This window comes from Megascapheus bottae, chromosome 10, assembly GCF_031878675.1.
Source record: "Megascapheus bottae isolate mThoBot1 chromosome 10, mThoBot2.hap1, whole genome shotgun sequence".
NCBI classification, from domain to species: Eukaryota; Metazoa; Chordata; class Mammalia; order Rodentia; family Geomyidae; genus Megascapheus; species Megascapheus bottae.
This window is the reverse complement of record NC_143518.1, coordinates 64895296-64914692: the sequence shown is the minus strand read 5'-3', so window position 1 is coordinate 64914692 and position 19397 is coordinate 64895296. Positions and strand designations below refer to the sequence as shown.

At 38.2% G+C, this 19397-nt stretch overlaps 1 protein-coding gene across 1 annotated transcript in view; it reads left to right on the top strand.

The window, feature by feature from the left end:
* The first annotated feature begins 549 nt into the window (after nucleotides 1–549).
* The window catches only part of Smyd3 (SET and MYND domain containing 3), a 323227-nt gene continuing 304379 nt past the window's right edge, over nucleotides 550–19397 (top strand). Inside the window, exons 1-4 of the mRNA XM_090341528.1 lie at nucleotides 550–610; nucleotides 10466–10573; nucleotides 12221–12278; nucleotides 18357–18493. Of these exons, the coding sequence (XP_090197654.1) occupies nucleotides 560–610; nucleotides 10466–10573; nucleotides 12221–12278; nucleotides 18357–18493 (354 nt within the window). The 5' untranslated portion in view covers nucleotides 550–559. The remainder of the gene's footprint in view (nucleotides 611–10465; nucleotides 10574–12220; nucleotides 12279–18356; nucleotides 18494–19397) is intronic.

The window sequence follows — 19397 nt, the reverse complement described above, 5'->3', positions numbered from 1 at the left end:
TTTAGTCCTTCTGCCTGGACCTACTCAGAGCTAGGATTACAGGCATGTATCATTATACTTGGCTTGTCCTACTATATCAGTGGTTCTCTGAGATTTTTGAGAGTTCCTTTGTGTCTTTTTATTTTATTTTTTTTCTGGTATGGTGATTCAACTCAGTGCCTTATACTCTTGCTTGACTTGCTTGTTCAGCTGATATTCTAGCATGGCTCCAGTCCAGGATTTTGCTGGTTGATGAAGATAGAATCTTGTCAGCTTTTCTGCCTGAGCTGGTTTTCTACCCTAGTGTTTTGTCAGTCTGCTCCACAGCTGGAATTATAGATGTAAGCCACCGGTGCTCAGCTTGGACAGGTTTTAAAAGAGGCCAAAGGTGGCTGAAAAGGATGTGCTGATACATGTTTATGTAAGATGTGCAGGGAACTTGTAGAACTGATTAAAAATCATTTCGCAGATGTATACTAACAATTAAGCGTCATACTAATTTAAGCCAGTTGTGTGAGGGTTTTACTCATTTCCTAATGTGGAGTATTCTTTATTGTTTGTTAACAGGAAGGAAAAGCTGATGAGATGTTCTCAATGTCGAGTTGCCAAATATTGTAGTGCCAAGTGCCAGGTAAGACCATCCACTACCTGCCAGGGCTCTGTCTGTGAATGTAGGCCTGTTTGTCATTTCCTTTTGTAATAAAAAAAAAGGCAAGCTAGTTTATTTCTTTCCCTATGCTCTTCAGCTCAAGGTTGCTGCCTTACCTGTGGAGCTACAGTGCCACTTCTGGTTTTCTGGTAGTGAATTGGAGATAAGAGTCTCACGACTTTAATGCTCAGGCTGGCTTTGAACCATGATCCTCAGATCTCAGCCTCCGGATTAGCTAGGATTACAGGCATGAGCCACTGAACTTGTATCTCCTATAAACCAGTATATGGTTACACCAAATCATAATTTCCCCACCAATGAGTGATTATGTTTTTCCAGTATTTAGTATTGCTGACAATGTAGTCAGCATCTCTTTTTGGCAGATTTTCCTACTTCTGCTAATTCACTGTAGGATAAACTCCTAGTATTGTTTTTGAAAGAAAGGATATGTATTTTGAATTTTAAAGATAATGCCAAATCACTTTCTAAGAGATTAAGTTAATTCATAATGAATGCTGTTGTTAATATCTTTGAAGTTATTTAAAAGACGTTTAATTAACATTAGCATGACCTTTTCTTAAAATTCTAAGATTAATCATTTAATAAGAAATGTAATTATGCTGTAATGTATCATATTATATTAGTCTAAGTGAAAGTTTTGAGTCTGTATTACTGTGGCTTCTTCTGTCTTGTTTTGGGGTGTTTGTATGTGTGTATACTTGTTTACATGTATGCATTGCACACCAACCCACAGACAGTTGGGTCAGGGTACAGCATTTAATTAATTAAATAATTAGTTTATTAGTTTATTTATTTGTTTGTTTTTTATTGTGGGTCATGTGGCTTGAATTCTGGGGCTGGCTGCTGTCCCTGAGCTCTTCAGCTCAAGACTAGTGCTCTACCACTTTGAACCGGAGCGCCACTTCTGGTTTTCTGGTGGTGCATTGGAGATAAGAGTCTCATAGACTTTCACACCTGGGCTGGCTTTGAACCATGATCCTCAGAGATCAGCCTCCTGAGTAACTAGGATTACAGCCTTAATCCTAGGATTATAGTCACCAGCAACCAGCCAATTTATTCTTTTTTTATAATGTTGTGATTATGTCTAGTTTTTCACTATCTTATTTTGTTGTTCATTTATTTAATGTGATGCTGGGAGGATGACACGTCCTAGACAAATACTCTTCCACTAAGTTATAGCCCTAATCCCATTTGTGGCTGTACCCAGACCCCCAAAACACAAAATTTTTTTGAAGAGAAAGGAAAAAATGTAATACTTTCTTAATAAAATAATGAAGGAAATGTTAAGAATAATTGTTACTTCCATCTTGTTTTATAAACATTCTTTCAAATTAAGATTTTATTATTAGCAACAATGATAACCAAAAGCAAATATCAAACAGAGAAAAGAAATAAACCTATGCTTTGTCTACAATACAAATTTCAGAAAGGTTTTTTCATAGTGACACGTAGACTCCTTTATTGTGTGATTCTGTGCTATTTGTTCTTTAGAACATTAGATTAAGTAGAATATGCATAGAAGGGATGGATTATATTATATGATACATAACTTTTAGTTGAACTTATTTTCTAATTTCAGTGGGCTAAACATTTGCTTTTATTTTACTTTGATTTTAGGAATATTTTTCCTTAATGCTTCTTTTCTTGTGTTGTAGAAAATATCATTAGTATAACATGTTAGCATGAGTAGAGGGTGTTTGATGAGTGGGCATGTCATTTTGATTCATTGTAGTGATATGTTTTTACTACATACATTAGCTGTTTATTGTAGCATCAATAATAATGCCGTTGTCGGATAGACTGTGGAAGGTAATAAGAAAACAGCTGGTAAGATGAAATATGTGACACTGGCTAGAGAGGGTGTGTGTGTGTGTGTGTGTGTGTGTGTGTGTGTGTGTGTGTGTGTGTGTGTGTGTGTGTGTGTGTGTAGAAGAGTATGGGGGTAGAGTTTAGAGGTGGGAGTCAAAGGTTGGCCAGAACATATGCATTTAAACTGTCCTGTTTATCTTGATATTAAGATAGTGCGCTATAATAGTAATTATTGTGGATACCTATGAAACATTGGACTAGGAAAAATAATGAACAGGAGGCCAGAGCAAGGGGAATGGAAACTGATGGAGAAACCATGAATTTGTAGCATAATAGCTATAATATGTCTACCCAAGGGCAGATCTTTGGTTCACTAGCGTTGCCTTTGATGTGTGGGGTTGTGGCATTACTGAGTAGCCTGAGAGAGGTTTTGGAGCATTTTAGGGTATAATATTTCCCTTGTGCCCATTACTATCAGTGTTCACTTTTCATTTTTAAACATAAGCTATCTTGGCTCATTTTTTATTATGAAAAGTAACACAATAGAATCATACAATAGACTAAAATGTGAAAGTATTTCTTTAGCCCCTTTCCTCACTTGAGCTTGCCTGCCTGCCTTCCTTCCTTCCTTCTTTTTTTTTTTGTGGGTCATGGGCCTGGGCGCCTGCCCTGAGTGCTTCAGCTCAAGGCTACCGCCCATCCCCTGGGCCTAGGTGTTGTCCCTGAGCAATTCTGCGCTAGGCTTTGGCCCTATTCCTTGAGCCACAGCCCTACTTCCCATTTTATAGTGATTAATTGGGAGATAAGAGTCTCTCTGGCTTTGTTGTGCTTGGGCTGGCTTTGAACCTTGATCCTCAGATCTCAGCCTCCTGAGTAGCTAGGATTACAGGTGTGAGCTACCATGCCTGGCCTTACTTGAGTTTTCTATAGTTAATCTCTGTGTGTCTCATTGTGAGTAGAATTATTATTAGTAGTATTTTTTTTAAGAATTTATTCGCGTTATTATTTTTTTTGTGCCATTCCTGAATACTGTTGTTGACAAGCTTCTTCTTTTGTTCCAGGCTTGTTAGCACTCTACCACTTGAGACACAGCTCTACTTTTTTTTTTATTTTTTGTAGTTTATTAGAGATAATAGTCTTATGGATTCTCTTGCTGGAGCTGGAAGTCAGGATCCTCAGCTCTCAGCCTCCTGAATAGCTGGGATTACAGGCATGAGCCATTGGTACTAGGCTTGAGTAGAGAATACTTACCCAGCTTTTAAGTATTCCTTCCTTTCTATTACTGTTTATAGGACTGCTTGTGGTACTGACAAAGTATTTTGTCACCAGTGGCTTTGCATTTCTGCCCATAACTTACTGTAATAAATCTGATATATAATTTTATAACAGGGGAAGCAGCCTTATTAAACAGAACATTCCAGTTGACTGTAAAATTGAAGAAGAGTAGGGCAAATTTTATTATGAAAAACCTCACTCAAAATAAAAATGGTAGCAAGCAGACTGACATAAGGCAAACTTACCATGCATTTTATTACTGTTCTAGATTTAATTTAGGTCCCACTGTACACATTTCTAGTTGAATTATTGGATGAGCAGAACATATAACCAGGCTCTGCATCAAGTTGCTGTTTTGAGAAGCACCATATTAGCCAAGAGTGGCTCTAATTTAGGTGATAATTATAGACCTCTTTAAACATGTGAATCACATTTTGGGTTTACATTTTATGCTTAGTTGTGGAATAGTTTAGTTCATTTTCATTTTGACCTTAGTAAGCATTTACCAGGGTGTCTCGATAAGTTTTTTGAATACTATACCAAAAGTGATGACAATGAAGAGAGTCCTTTTTTGTTTTTTCCTCCTGTTCTTTTCTTTTCTTTTGCCAGTCCTGCGGCTTGGACTCTGGGTCTGGGCACTGTCCTTGAGCTCTTCAGCTCAAGGCTACTTCTCTACTTTTGGGCCTGGGCGTTGTCCCTGAGCTCTTCAGCTCAAGACTGCCACCCTACTCCTTGAGCCACAGCGCTACTTCTGGTTTTCTAGTGGTTAATTGGAGATAAGAGTCTCATGGACTTTAGTGCCTGGGTTGGCTTTGAACTGAGATCCTGAGATCTCAGTAGCTAGGTGTAAGTCACTATGCCTGATGGCATGTTATTTTAAATGATTCTTTTTTTCCCCCTTAACTAACATATCAAGAGTACTTTTTTGGCAATACTCTTAAGTTTGATTGACAAGTCATCCAAATCTACATTCAGATAGTGCTTGCTGAGTCTCAGATAATGGGAGTGCCTTACCATCAGAAGGCATCCTGATCCCCCTTTTCCCATCTCTTTCATTGCTGCCCTCCATGTCACTGGCTCAGGAGCCTGTTGTGAGGAGAAGCACCCATTACCCATCCAGAGTTGACGCCACCATTTTGAACAAATGGATGCGTCACATCAAGCAGGATAAGATATTCTTGCTTTGGTGCTTCTCCTTTATTCACGTAGATCTGAGTTTTTATACTGGTTGCCTGAATGGTGCACACGGACATACAAGGCTCAAAGGAACTTTGAGAGAAAGTAATAACTAATAACTTAATTTGAATCTTCATTTTGATGTTGGAATGTGCATAGATACATGCAAACGGTCAGATACTATCAAACAATATCATCAAGCTGTTTTTTTTACTATAGTGTAAATCATACTTTCATATGTTTAAGAAAATACAAAGCCAGGTGGCTCACTTCCATCTGGCTTTTCAGGAGACTGACCTGTGAGAGATTGCGATTCAGAGCCATCCCAGGCAGAAAATTAACCAGCAAAAACAAAAGCCAAACTGGAAGTGTGGTTCACTTGATAGAGCATGAGACGTAAGCAGGAAAGCTGAGGAAGTACACTTGGTCCTGAGTTTAAGTCCTAGAAAAAGAAAATACTACTCACTCCAGGGCTTACTAAGTATGTTTTTCATATTTCTTTCTTTTAGCAGACACAAAGCCCTAAGTGCAGCCTAAATTAGATTTCCTGTTTCAACCTTTCTTCTGAATCATGCCAGTAATAAGAAGGTGTTTTTGAGACACTTTGGTATGCAGGCACTTGGTTAATTCACATTCCTAGTCCTGTTCTCCACCTGCCACATGGAGTTTCATTCTAGATCCTTGCTTGAGTGTGGCCTGTGGCACATTAGCTCAGGAGTGGCTTGAGGGCAGTGTCTCCTGGTTGACTTCATCAGCTTGTTGTCTTACCTCATTTTGAACTGTCTGATGAGATTAAGCCACTCTCATCATTAATGAATCTTCCAGTTGACTTTGGGAATTTGAATAATTACCTATGTCGGGGAAATGCACTAAAGGTACCCCTTCTTCAGAGTTCAAATAGAACCTGGTGTTAATGTTGCAATTAGAATTCCTTCAATCAGCATCAACCAAAAGCTGTGATTTGCTTTGCTCTCTTGATAAATTGTATCAATTAAGTTAACCCATGTTGATAGGATCTCTCAGTAAATCAGAGGTTGGCACACTTTTTCCGTGAAGGACTATGCGGTTGATTTTGTGGGCTGTATGATTTTTTTTATGAGTATTCAGCTCTTTTGCAGTATGAAATGAGTAAATATCGCTATCAAGTGTGGCTGTATTTCAGTACAACACCACAGTGAGATGGGTGGATGGGTCTGACTGGTGGGCTGTAAACTGCTGGATGATGATTGGCTCGCTGCAGGTCACCGATGTTACTGTTGCCTGGTATTATGTGGATCCCTGGCTAGCTGGGAGGCTGACATTTCCTTTTCCTAAGACAGTATAGGAATGTTCCATTTTTCGGGTGACTTAATGCCCAGTGTCCATCCCTCTGCCTCCCTCCTTTATGTTTGGCCCTGGCTGTCTCATTCCCCTAAAATTTGTGTTAGGGTGCAGGTGCTCTTGCTGTGCACGAGAGCGGCATGCAGTGAACTATCTGCATTCTAGCACAATTCTAGCATGCACTCAGGAGGCTTTACGCAAGATTTTAATGCACAACTATCACTTATACCTGTGGGACATTCTGCTGCCTTCTTATTTTCATTTCCTAGATTCCAGCTTCTCAGCTCTTTATGGACCTTACAACCTTATTCATTATCAGATATTTTGAAGCATAGAAGAATTATTATTTATTTGCTACCAAATTGTCTAAAATATATTGCTCTATGTAAATGTTCAGGCCTGACCACACTATAAACCAATCATAATTTTGTACAGATACACATGGTTACTCTGAGAAAGTTGCACAAAGGCACATTTGTTACTCAAATATGGCAGGTGGTGTTACCTTCAGTGCCATGACTTTAAGAAACTTTGACTAACTTCAGGTAAAGTTCTTAAAATACTATCTTTCCTTGATTTCCCCCCAAAAATAAAAAAATAAAGAAAATAGTGCCATTCAGTATATGTAGAAGCAAATAAAGGGAAGCTGGTTTTGGGGCCAGGAGCATGGCCTAGTGGTAGAGTGCTCACCTAGCATGTGCATGTCCTGGGTTCAATTCCTTGGTGCCACACATATAGAAAAAATTAGAAGTGGTGCTGTAGCTCAAGTGGTAGAGTGCAAGCCTTGAAAAAGCCCAAGACAGTGCTCAGACCCTGAGTTCAAGCCCTAGGACTGGCAAAAAGAAAAGAAGAGAAAAGAAAAGAAAGCTGGTTTTTAGGCTCAGAAAGGTTTGCCCATTCATGGAATGTGTGGTGATCACATATGGTGCATTTGGAATCCCTTTCTTCATGTGGAACAGCTGTGCCCAGGAGGTCTGGCCTCTCCTTCCTGTTCATCAGGTGTCCATTCCTCTGCAAGCAAGTGACAGAAATAATAACCCCCGACGTTTCCCAGACACCTTCAGTACTGGCATCACTCCCCTGCCCCTCCCCACTGCAGCTAAGAACTGGGTGTGGTTAGTTCAAGTTTGTAGTATCCTTTGTCTTCCATGCTAGTTTGTGCCTTTTGTATTTGATTGTGAATTTCAACTGAGAAAATATCACAACCAGTTTTGTGAACAAAATCTTATTTGTATTCTGTACTGTTAGAAATAAGAAAAATAGGAAACAAACAAATCAAGAAGGTTATCTTTTGAGAAATTGGCAGGTATACAAGACTAATGTACCACTCAGGTCTAGACCAGAGCTAAAGTTGATAGAGTGAAGATAGTATATAAAGCTTTCATTGCCAGCTTTTTCTTCAGTTAAATGGGTTTATTTAAAAGATTTCTTTGTCTTTTCTATGGCATGCTTACATTTGTAAGCAGTGGTAAGAAACTGAGCACTAAGCTCTAACAATTAATGTTATAAATGCACTTTTAAATTTAAATTTTAATTAATTAATTAATTAATTTATTGGTCGGTCCTGGGCTTGAGCTCAGGGCCTGAGCACTGTCCTTGGACTTTCTCAAGGCCAGAGATCTACCACTTGAGCCTCAGCACCACTTCTGGCTTTTTTTCTGTGTATTTGGTACCAAGGAATCGAACCTGGGTCTTCATGCATGCTAGGCAGGCACTCTACCACTAGGCCAAACTCCTGGCCCATATAAACACACTTTTTTATGTAATGTTAAGAAAAGGAATTGGCTGAAACTCAGAATTATAAAAGAAAACCACTTTCAAGTGGCATGATCACTGCCTGTATTTATACCTAAATGGTCGGAATTGGCTTCGAAATAAAAATGAACGTTTTTCTCTGAAGCTAATGGGAAGATAAATATTGCTTAATGTTTTCATGCAGTGGTTTAGGAATAACTTTCAGGAATATCTTGTCTAATTTCTACTACTGAGAAATGAGAGCTCAGTATTAATTATTTTAAAGCCCCCAAGTCACTTTTGACAGGATTTCCCCAAAATTTGTATGTTTAATAATGTCATCTACCTGACGGTTCACTATCCGGGGTACATTTGTAGATGTTTTACCCTAGTAAGCTACCAGAAAACTGATCTGCTTAAATTTAGAGATTTGGAAAAGGGATTATAGATGGACTCTTGTAGGCGAGACAGACACTGATAAAAATGTACAGTTAAAATCTCTTATCCCAGATGGTCTCTATCCTACTTGGCTGAGTTCAATCCTGTTCAGCTAGACATTTATCTGGCAATAGTAAAAATGGCAAAGGTGCCATTCCAGGCCCTATGACCCCCGTTTACTGCTGCCACGGTGTGCTCATGAAGAGTGTCTTCCAGATTTATCCACTTCTATCGCCAAATGGAAACTTGTCCAGCAAAATTATGATTCAGTCTTAATTGATCTATAAAATATTGATTAAAAAAGTTACTTTTTTTGTTAGTAAAAAACAAAAGCCAGGTAACAGAATAAAAATGAACATTCCAAAGGTCATTAATAACAAGCATGGAAAAGTATATGGTTAGTATGTGCATAGTTCTTTAATGCACACTTTTCCAGTTTTTCAACCTTTTGTAAGCTGAATATATTTTCCCGGGTAGGGTCTACTCAGTTTGTGTTTTTCAAATTTATTTAACAGTAAATCTTTTTTTGAAATCACTGTGTGTATGCACAAACACATACATATATATGTGTGTGCACATATGCACATTCACTCCCATCCTGGGATTTGAACTTGGGGTCTGGATGCTATCCCTGATAGCATCTGGATTTTGGTGGCTAATCAGAGATAAGAGTCTCATGGACTTTCCTGGCAAAGCTGGCCTCAAACCATAATTCTCAGCTTCCTGATTAGCTAGAGTCAAAGGCATGAACCATTGGTGTCTGGCTAACATCTGTATATTTTTTAATGTATAGAGGGGTTACAGTTACATTCGTCAGGTAGTAGGTGCATTACTTCTTGCACATTGTTACCCCATGTCATGTTTTAGTCCCCATTTCCCTCCCCCATGCCTTCCAATCGTCTTGTAGATCTGTGTATTTGAAAGCATGTTAACATATATTGATAATGAAAGTAGCCATATGAAAGGTAAATTATTAAAGACTGCAGAATGTGGACTAGCATTCTTGGAATAAATTCTCCCTGTGATTTAATTCTTGGTAAAGCCATGTATTTTTATTTTCTGTCAGAAGAGATTATGTACATCATTTTTTTGTGTTTTTTGTTTTGTTTTTGATATTGACTGTAAGGCAACTCATGCATGCTATGCACAAAACTGGTAATTATTTAACAGTTATGTTAGCATAGTAGGAGATTTTACTTTCCCTTTCTATGTTATGGTACTTTGCTATTTAGATCCTAGACCTTGCTCCTTAACTTTCCTCATCATTAACATGAGTATTATGTCTACCATTTTGCTTACTGTGGAGAAGTGAAATTCTGTTATTTCCTTAGGCATGTGTCTTGACATTATAGAATGCTATGTAAGTACAGCAAAATTTCCATAGGGGAAGTAAGCCCCTGTGAGTACCATTGGTGGAAGGAGTGATATTAATTGTTAGCAATGTCTCCAAAACCTATGTTAGTAGGAAATAGCACAGATGGTAGAGTCACCCAACAACTTGATAGGGAGTTTTTATGAACAAAATGCTGACTTGTGCTTGAGTCAGGCATCAGTGGTTCATGCCTGTGATCCTAGTTAATCAGGAAGCTGAGAATTATGGTTTGAAGCTGAGAATTATGGTTTGAAGCCTCCCTTGATAGGGAGTTTGTCTGAGCAAAATGCTGACTTGTATTCAGGTCTGAGTCATAGATTCTCAGTAACTGGAGCTCTTTGAAAATCCTTGGCTGGCTGCATGTTTGTGCAATAAATGAAAGCAAGAGAGACCCTCCTGCAGGGAAGCAGATTTAAAATTTATGAAATCACAGTGCATGGGGGCATCAGGTCTTTCAAATGCAACTTCCAACCATTAGACACTATTTTGAATCCATATGGATATGATTTTATGTGAAAACTCAATCATCTATGGTATTTTTCCCCTCTTTAGTATTAGAACATTTTATGGGTTGCAGTTATAGTTAGGCTGTTGACATTCAATTCATGTTGATGTTTCTCAGCATTTGAAACCAGTGCACATGTAGATTAAAATTCATTTCTCTGATGTCCTTCCATATCCTTATCTTGCAGAAAAAAGCTTGGCCACACCACAAGGGGGAATGCAAATGCCTGAAAAGCTGCAAACCCAGATATCCTCCGGACTCTGTGAGACTTCTTGGCAGAGTTGTCTTCAAACTTGTGAGTATCTGACTTGTGGCAGAGGCTTGCATTTTATCTTAGCCAAAACATTTGTGCTTGCATTTATTATTCAGTTGTAAGGTTGAAATTGAACCTATGTTAAAGTTGAGTGTGGATTGCTCCATGAGTCAGGATAAAAATGTTTTTCTAGAAGTCATGGTATTGGTAGAATGAAGAAGAGTAAAGCCCCTCTTTCTACTGGAGAGTTGGACGATGAATGCTTGTAGCTGCTAGCATTGTTTTGTTTTTTTTTTTTAAACCTTTCTTACTGTGAAAGAATGTACAGGACATTTAGTGCTTTTTTTTCTGCCTCTTTAAGAATGATATTAATTGCTACTTAAGCTGAAGCATTTAAAAAATGTACCTGTGGGGCTGGGAGTTTGGCCTAGTGGTAGAGTGCTTGCCCAGCATGCATGGAGACCTGGGTTCAATTCCTCAGTACCACATACATAGAAAAGCCAGAAGTGGTGCTGTGGCTCAAGTGATAGAGTATTAGCCTTGAGGAAAAAGCTCAAGGACAGTGCTCAGGCTTGAGTTCAAGCCCCAGGACTGGCCAAAGAAAAAAATGTATCTGTGATTCATTGAAGTGATTTTTAAGCCCTTTTTCATACAGAAGCAAGGCACTGGGTTTTGTGCACTTCTGCTCTGGAGCAGCCTCTGGGATTGTTGTTTGGCTGGGATTTGCCATGTGTGTCTTTCTTAGTTTAGTTGGCCTTCCTTCTTGGGAAGGCCAGCCTGGATAGAACGTACAAGGTGCCCTCTCAGGAGTGCGGCTGGGCCCAGTAGGGCGTACCTGAGTCCCAGCTCTGATGGGAAGCCTAAAGTGGTTGGACCATAGCTCATATATGCACCTGGACAGGAAATAAGACTCTATCCTAAAATCCCCACACAGCAGCAACAACAACCACCAAACAAATCAGAGCAAGTTGAGATTCATGGGTGGAACACTGGGCTAGCAAGCATGAGGTCCTGAGTTCAAGACCTGGTACCACCACTATCACCACAAAAAATATTGTAACCTCAAATTCTGTTCTTTTCTTTATCAACTTTTTGTTTTCATCAACTTTTTTTTGGAAGTCTGAGATTTTAAAGAGGCCTTTAATGTTAAAATTTATAAATGTCTGTTATAAAACAATTTTGTACTTGGAGATAAAACTGTCTACAAATTTGATTTTCAAATTATATAGTCAGTAATTTAACTGTAATCAGAATGTAATAAAGTGCCTAGAACTTACAGCTCACACCTATAATCTTAGATTCTAGTTATTTAGGGACTTGCAATTGGAAGGAGGCTAAGACCAGGAAGATCATACTTACGAGCTAGCTTGGGCAGAAAACCATGTAAGCCCCGATCTGAACAGGAGAGGCTGGGTTTAGTGATGGATGCCTGTGATTATGGCCAAGGCCAGCCTGAGCAAAAATGGAAACTGTATCTTGAAAGTAATAAGAGCAAAAGGGCAGAAGCATGGCTCCAGTGACAGAGTGCCTTCCTAATAATTGTGAAGTCCCCAGTTCAAACTCTAGTATTGCTCCCTCACTGCCTAATAAAGTGATATAGAGAACAACTTTCATAGTCGTCTTCTTTAGTCTTTGAGGATACAAATGATGTGGGAATGTTACACATGGTTTTCATTCTTCCCTTCACAGATGGAAGGAACACCCTCAGAATCAGAAAAACTTTATTCTTTTTATGATCTGGAGTCAAGTAAGTGACCATCCATCCTCAATGAACTTCTTCCCGACTTCCCTCCCTCCCTGCTTTCCCCCTCCCCCTTTCTTTCCACTGGCTGTTGAATCTAGTACCTCAATAACACACTACCTCTGAGAAACTGCTTTAACTTTGTTTTTGTGTTCAACATGTGAGGCAAACCTAGGAAAAGTTTAGTATTTTGTTGATTTTTGGGTTTGGAATGTGCAAACAAGCGGTTTTTTTTTTTAACAATTTGAAAGTTTTATTAGAAATATCCCATTTTTTAAACTTGATTAAAGCACAATTGGCATAGAGAATTGTACACACAATAAGTACACCTTTTGATGCCTTTATATACTGTGGATAGGGTGATGCCATCATTGCAAACAGAATCATAACCGACATTCATTGTGCTTCTTGTTTCTCTTGGATAAGTACTTCTGATATGCACTCTACCCATTTAACCTACTTTAAAGAATATTATGCAATAGGGTGATCTAAATACACTATGTTGCATACTAGAGCCCCCGAATCATATAAATGAGTCATATAAATAGAATTGTGAATTACTGGTCTTCCTGTGACTGGTTTATTTCATTTTCATTTAAAAACCCAGTTGACCATTAGGTAAAGAAACCCTTCTGAAGCACAGGAAAAATTGATTCAGGATTCACAAGCAATCATTAATTTCTCAAGCAAGTGGTTTTAAACCACCATAAAGATGTCCCTTTTATGCAGCATAGTGTAACTGAGATAGTTCAGAGGGATGCAGTTCTTTCTGGTCAGCAGGATGGGTTCAGTACTGTGAAGCACTGTTAATGCTTTGAGGATTAGTTTTATGCTGAGCTTTCTTTACCTCTGTATTATAAGCACTTTACAGTGCATTTTTCTATGAATGAGTGGAAGTTCTAGGAGAGGCCATTCACTCTTGAGTGGCCATGCATAAACCCTTTCTTTGGCTCAAGGCTAGCACTCTACCACTTTGAACCACAGTGCCACTTCCGGTTTTCTGGTCATTTACTGGAGGTAAGAGTCACACAAATTTTTGTGCCTAGACTGGTTTTGAACCATAATCCTTAGATCTTAGCCTCCTGAGTAGCTAGGATTATAGGTGTGAGCCATCAGCGCCCAGCTTCTCATCCTTCTCTTTCTTTCCGATGTTTAGAGAATATGAAGTAGGGAACAGGGCATTCCAGTGAGCTTAAGGAGTCTCCACTCCATTAGATACTAAGGAAAGCTAAGGAACTTGGGACATAGGTTCTACAACAGTACTAAGACTTGTTCTTTTCCCAAACTACCATGCCTGTGTTGTAGCTTAAAAGGGATAAGGGCTCCCCAGGCATGAGTCAAGCATTTTTCAGGCTTATTTTGCTTTCTTATTGGCACAGATTCTGTTCCTGTGGGTTGTAGATGATTCCAACCCTCAACTAGCTAGAACTCATGGTGTATACCCACTACATGGTTTAATATTTCTGCACTCATTAGAACTTATTCACTACATAGTTTAATATTTCTGGACTGAGCCAAATAAGACAAAGATCTGAAGATTTATGGCTATGAGATCCTTAATGCCAATGGCAATAAATTATTATTTAATGAGTCATTGTTTAATTATTTTGTTGAACAAGTAATTTAAGGACAATATGCAGACCTGACATGAGCTCTATAGCATTATGCTATAGTTCAACTTGATGTGTCTTCTCAAGTTTTAATGGAGAGCTAATTACTTGTTTTTTTCTTGTTGTATCACTGCTAGATAATTAACATCTCTGAAAGTGAGTTTCACTACTAACATTGGCCCTGTTCAGCAGAGCTTTTATACACTCTTCCTTATGTGAAATGCTCATAAATGTTATTAATTATATGGTGTACTCTCAGTCTTCACACTGGTTATCATTTAACTGATGTTTGAGGGGATTATTTTGGCTTGGAAGTCATCTTTTTGTAACAGTTTAATTGGCACATATGTGTACAGATTTATAGGATACAGTATAATAATTCAATGTATATATATAACTGATAATGATACATTCAATGTATTACCATTTCTATCTCAGAATCTTACCTTTTGTTGCTTTGTTTTATTTGAGGTAAGCTCTCATTGTATAATCCAGGTTCCACTTGAACTCAGGATTCTCCTGACTCAGTCGTCTCCCAAGTGCCAGGATTAGAGATGGTGCTACCATGCATATTCAAGAAAGTGCTATTTTATTATGTTTTTGGTTGGTCGTGGGGCTTGAACTCTGGGCCTAGACACTGTCCCTGAACTCTTTCATTTAAGGCTAGTGCTCTACTGAAAGTGCTGTTTTTTGTCTTTGGATCTCGACTATTTTTTTAAATCAATAACCATAAATTATAATTACTCTGAAAAAAGTCACAACTTATAGATTAGTTTTATTCATTCATATTATAAATCACTAGTACTGTTTCCTCCTATCTAACTGTATTTGGTACCCATTATTTAACTTTTCATTGCTCTTTTTTTACTTACTCCTCTCTAATGACTCTTTTGTGAGCTTCTCTGTTTTAGCTTCCATTAATTAGTGAGAACAAATGAGTTTGATGTTCCTTTCTGTCTCGTTTATTTTATTTGAAATAATGTATTCTGGTTATATTGACATCAAAGAAAATGATAGAATTTCATTATTTTTATGGCTGAATTTTTTGGTATATATAACATTTCTCTCTCCCTCCTCCTCCTCCTCGTTCTTTTTTTTTTTTTTTTTGTCAGTCCTGGGGCTTGAACTCAGGGCCAGCACAATATCCTTGGGCTTTCTTAAGGCTAGAACTCTACCACTTGAGCCACAGCACAACTTCTGTTTTTTTCTATGCATGTGGTACTGAGGAATCAAACACTGGTTTTCATGCATGATAGGCAAGCACTCTACCACTAGGCCAAACTCCTAGCCCCCTTTTCTCTTTTTCTTTCGCTTTGTGTTAGTACTAAGGATTGAGCTTCAATGTCAACATTCTGGCTTGGAATTATTGCTTACTGCTTGTGATTTGCCATTTGAGCATTTTCTAGCCCTAGTGTTTTGCTGGTTGATTGGAGATAAGTATCTCATGAATTTGTCTTTTCAGGCTGGCTTTGATCATAATCCTCAGATCTCAGCCTCCCGAGTAATTAGAATTATAGACATGAGCCATTATTGCTCAATGATGTACCACTTTTCCTTAATCTATTCATCTGCAGATAGATACACAATTGATTGTATATCTTGAATATTGAAAGTAGCAGTGTAATACACATGGGCTAGCTAGTTATCTCTGATATAGTACTGTTTTCCTGAAAGATTGTATTAATTTACTTTTCTTCCAGCAGTGTAAGAGACTTCCTCTTTCTCCAACTTTTTTTTCTTTTTATTATTTTTAAGCACTTACACAAAGTTGCCATTTAACAAAGCAGTTTGTGAATGCAGTTTATCTTGATCAGTGTTACCCCTTTCAACATTCTCACCATTGATCTTCTACTCATTCCCTTTCTCATCTTCTTAATTTTGTAACATATAGATTGGATTATTTGTCAGTGTTCATTGTGTTTTTTCTTTTAATTGATAGTCATTCTGAACTGTGTAAAATGATAATTCATTGTTTTTAATTTATATTTGTCTTATGATTAGTGATGTTGAACATCTTCTTGTTCATCTACTTGTTGTTCATCTACTTGTTGACCAGTGTGTATTTTATTTTGAAAAATATCTACTCTGACCACATGATCATTTTACAATTGGGCTGTTATTGTTTTGCTATTGAGTTGTTTGAAGTTTCTTATATATTCTGGGTATTAATCCTCTGTGAGATATAGCTGACAGATATCTTTCCATTCTGTAGGCTGTCTCTTTATTATATTGATTATTTCCTTTGTGTAGAAGCTTTTTATTTTGTTGCCCATTTGCCCATTTTTACTTTTCTCATCTGATTTTGGGGTCATACTTAAAATGAAAGGCTTTGCCCAGAACAACATCCTGAATCTTTCCTTTTTTCCTTCTCGACTAAATATTACCTCTATTTAGGGTTGAATTTTATATATGATGAGGAATAAAGATATATTTTCATTATTCTCTGTATAGCTATCCAGTTTTCCCAATGTTGTTTATTGATGAGAGTGTCTTTTCCCCAGTGTCTAGTCTGACTTCTTGGTTCCATTACATTGGTCTGTGTGTTTCTAGGGCAGTACCATTAAGTTATTTATTTCTACTATAGCTTTGCTGTATGTTTTGAAGTCATATATTGTGACTTTGTTCTTTTGGCTCAGGATAGCTTTGGCTTCTCAGGGTCTTTTGTGGCTCCATATGTTTCTTATGTCAATGTGGAGTACCATCTTTATTGTAAATCATGTAATCTGTAGATTACTTTGAGTAGTTCCCAATTTTAACAATATTACTTGTAATCCATGGGTGAGGGATTTTTTTTGTTATTCATTAAAAAAAATTCCTCTTTTGCCAAGTGCTGGTGGTTCATGCCTGTAATCTTAGCTACTCAGGAAGCTGAGAACTGAGAATCTCAGTTCAATGCTAGCCTAGGGAGGAAAGTACGTGAGATTCTTATCTTCAGTTACTCACAGAAAAAGCCAGAAGTGGCACTGTGGCTCAAGTGGTAGAGCAAAAAAGAGCTCAGGGACAGTGCCCAAGCTCAGAGCTTGAGCTCAGAATTGGAGCCCAAGGCCAGAAAAAAAAAATCTTTTTTCAGGGTTTTTAAATTGTCATTGAAGGGGTCTCTTATTTTCTTGGCTAGATTTCCATAGGTATTTTATTTTGGGAGTAGCTTTTATGAATGATGTTGATGTCTTGATTTCTTTGTAGCAAGTTTATTATAAGTATAAAAATAATAATGGGGGGCCAGGAGTGTGGCCTAGTGGTAAAAGTGCTTGCCTAGTATGCATGAAGCCCTGGGTTCCATTCCTTGGTACCACATACACAGAAAAAGCCAGAAGTGGTGCTGTGGATCAAGTGGCAGAGAACTAGCCTTGAGCAAAAGTGTCCAGGACAAGTACCTGGGCCCTGAGTTCAAGCCCCAGGCCTGGCAAAAAAAGTTACAATAATGCTGATTGTATCCTGCAGTATTACTGAATTTATGTAGTTGTCTTACAGATTTTTAGTGGAGTCTCTCTTAACCCAGACAGAACAGGAAACAAGGAATCATCCTTTTTGGTTTGAGTTAAAGCAGTACTGCATTTATTCAGTGTAGGAAGAACTTGTAAATTTTGAATGACAAGTCTCACTTGAACTTTATTTGAACTTTTTTTCTTCCATTTTCTGTCTTCTTGAGTCTCACATGATACTACTTATCAGCTAGTCACGACCTAGTTGTAACTTATGTCTTGGCACTGCCTGCCTTAATTAGGTTTACGGTGGCGTGTGCATGTGTACATGATGATGTGGAAGCTGTGGTCACCTACCACATTACTGATCTTGAGTTTTAATGTTTCTTTACTTTAATGTACACTTTTTTTGTTGTGTGGGTCGTGGGGCTTGAACTTGGCCTGGGCACTGTCCCTGAGCTCTTCAGCTCAAGGCTACCATCCTACCCTTGAGCCAAGCCACTTCCCGTTTTTTAGAGGTTAACTGGAGATAAGAGTCTCAGGTCCTTTTGTGCCCAGGCTGGCACAAAAGATCCTCAGATCCTGAGATCCTCAGATCTCAGTCTCTTGAGTAGCTAGGATTACAGGCACGAGCCACTGCACCTGGCCACTTATTTTTTTGGTAGTTGTTTGATCTTTCGTTCTAGATAAAGTCTGGCAAGCATTTAGCTCATAAAGTATGTATCATGTAAAAAAAATATGTCAGAATGGAATGAAAGGTAGGAGATACCTAGTTTAACAGCCAGCACTGAACACCTAAAAATCAATCATTACATTTACTGGGCAGTTGTGTCATTTGTTTTCTTTCCTTTTTAAATGGTTATGTATTATAAAGGTATTATACAGAGGGGTTACTGTTTCATAAGCCAGATAATGAGTACATTTCTTTTTGGACACAGTTACCCTTTCCTTTGTTCTCTTTCACTTTTTACCTCCCATCTCCACCCACAAAATTGTATAGTTCATTTTCCACATAGTTTCTACTGAGTATCATTTGTTTTCTTTCATAAAAGATATGAGCAAACTGACTGAAGATAAGAAGGAGGGAATCAGACAACTTGTACTGACCTTTCAGCATTTCATGAGAGAAGAAATTCAAGATGCTTCCCAGCTGCCGCCTTCCTTTGACATTTTTGAAGCCTTTGCAAAAGTAAGTGTTCAGTTTCTTCTCTTACCTATGTCATGACATAAGCCAGTCCTTTACCCCTTAGTCCCTTGTTTTCAAAACAGTCCAGAACCTTCATGGGAAACCAAGACAACCCCCTCCCCTCAACCGTGCTTTGTATTCTACCTAAGTGAACAAAGGTATGCATTTCCTGATAAAGGCTTTACTTTTTCTGTTTTGTTCACATTCGTTTGGCCTGAATATCTTCATTGTCATCCCTTAAAGTATACTCTTGGGAGATTTAGGAGCTTTCCTTTCTGAAAAGAAAATAGCATATATCCCATTATCTCTTACTAAAGGATTAAGTCCATTGCACTTATCAAGCTTTATGGCAGTTGTTTCAGCACCTTGCTTGTCCTTGAAATGAAAAATTTATTGCAGTCATTCTGATTAATTAATTCTAAGTAATATGAAACTATAAGTATTTGTTTCAGATTGGAAATTAATCTTAGGATATAAAATACTTGATATTAAAATTCTTCTTTAGTAATTCATCTGTGATTTGTTGGTAATAGTTACCTAAAGTTCTTTTTGGAAATGGTTCTGGAAGTTGCTGTTGCCCAGAGCAGAAGGGCATGCTAGTCTCCCTGGCAATGGCCTGGCAGCTCGCATGTGCTCTCTTCCCTGTCTGGCTCTTTCATATTGCCTATCATGTTTCAGTATAAAATGTTGACACTTGAAGGTAATTTTGCCACTTACTTGACTATCTATGTGTGAAGGACTGGGGATGGAACCCAGGGTCCTCCATATGCTAGGCAAGTCCTCTACCACTGAGCAACATAACCACACATAGCCACACTGAGCCAATTCATAACCACACTTCTGATGAGGTATTTGTCCCACAAATACTTTCAGGTCAGCTTTCAAGTCTGCCTTCTTTGTAAGAGTC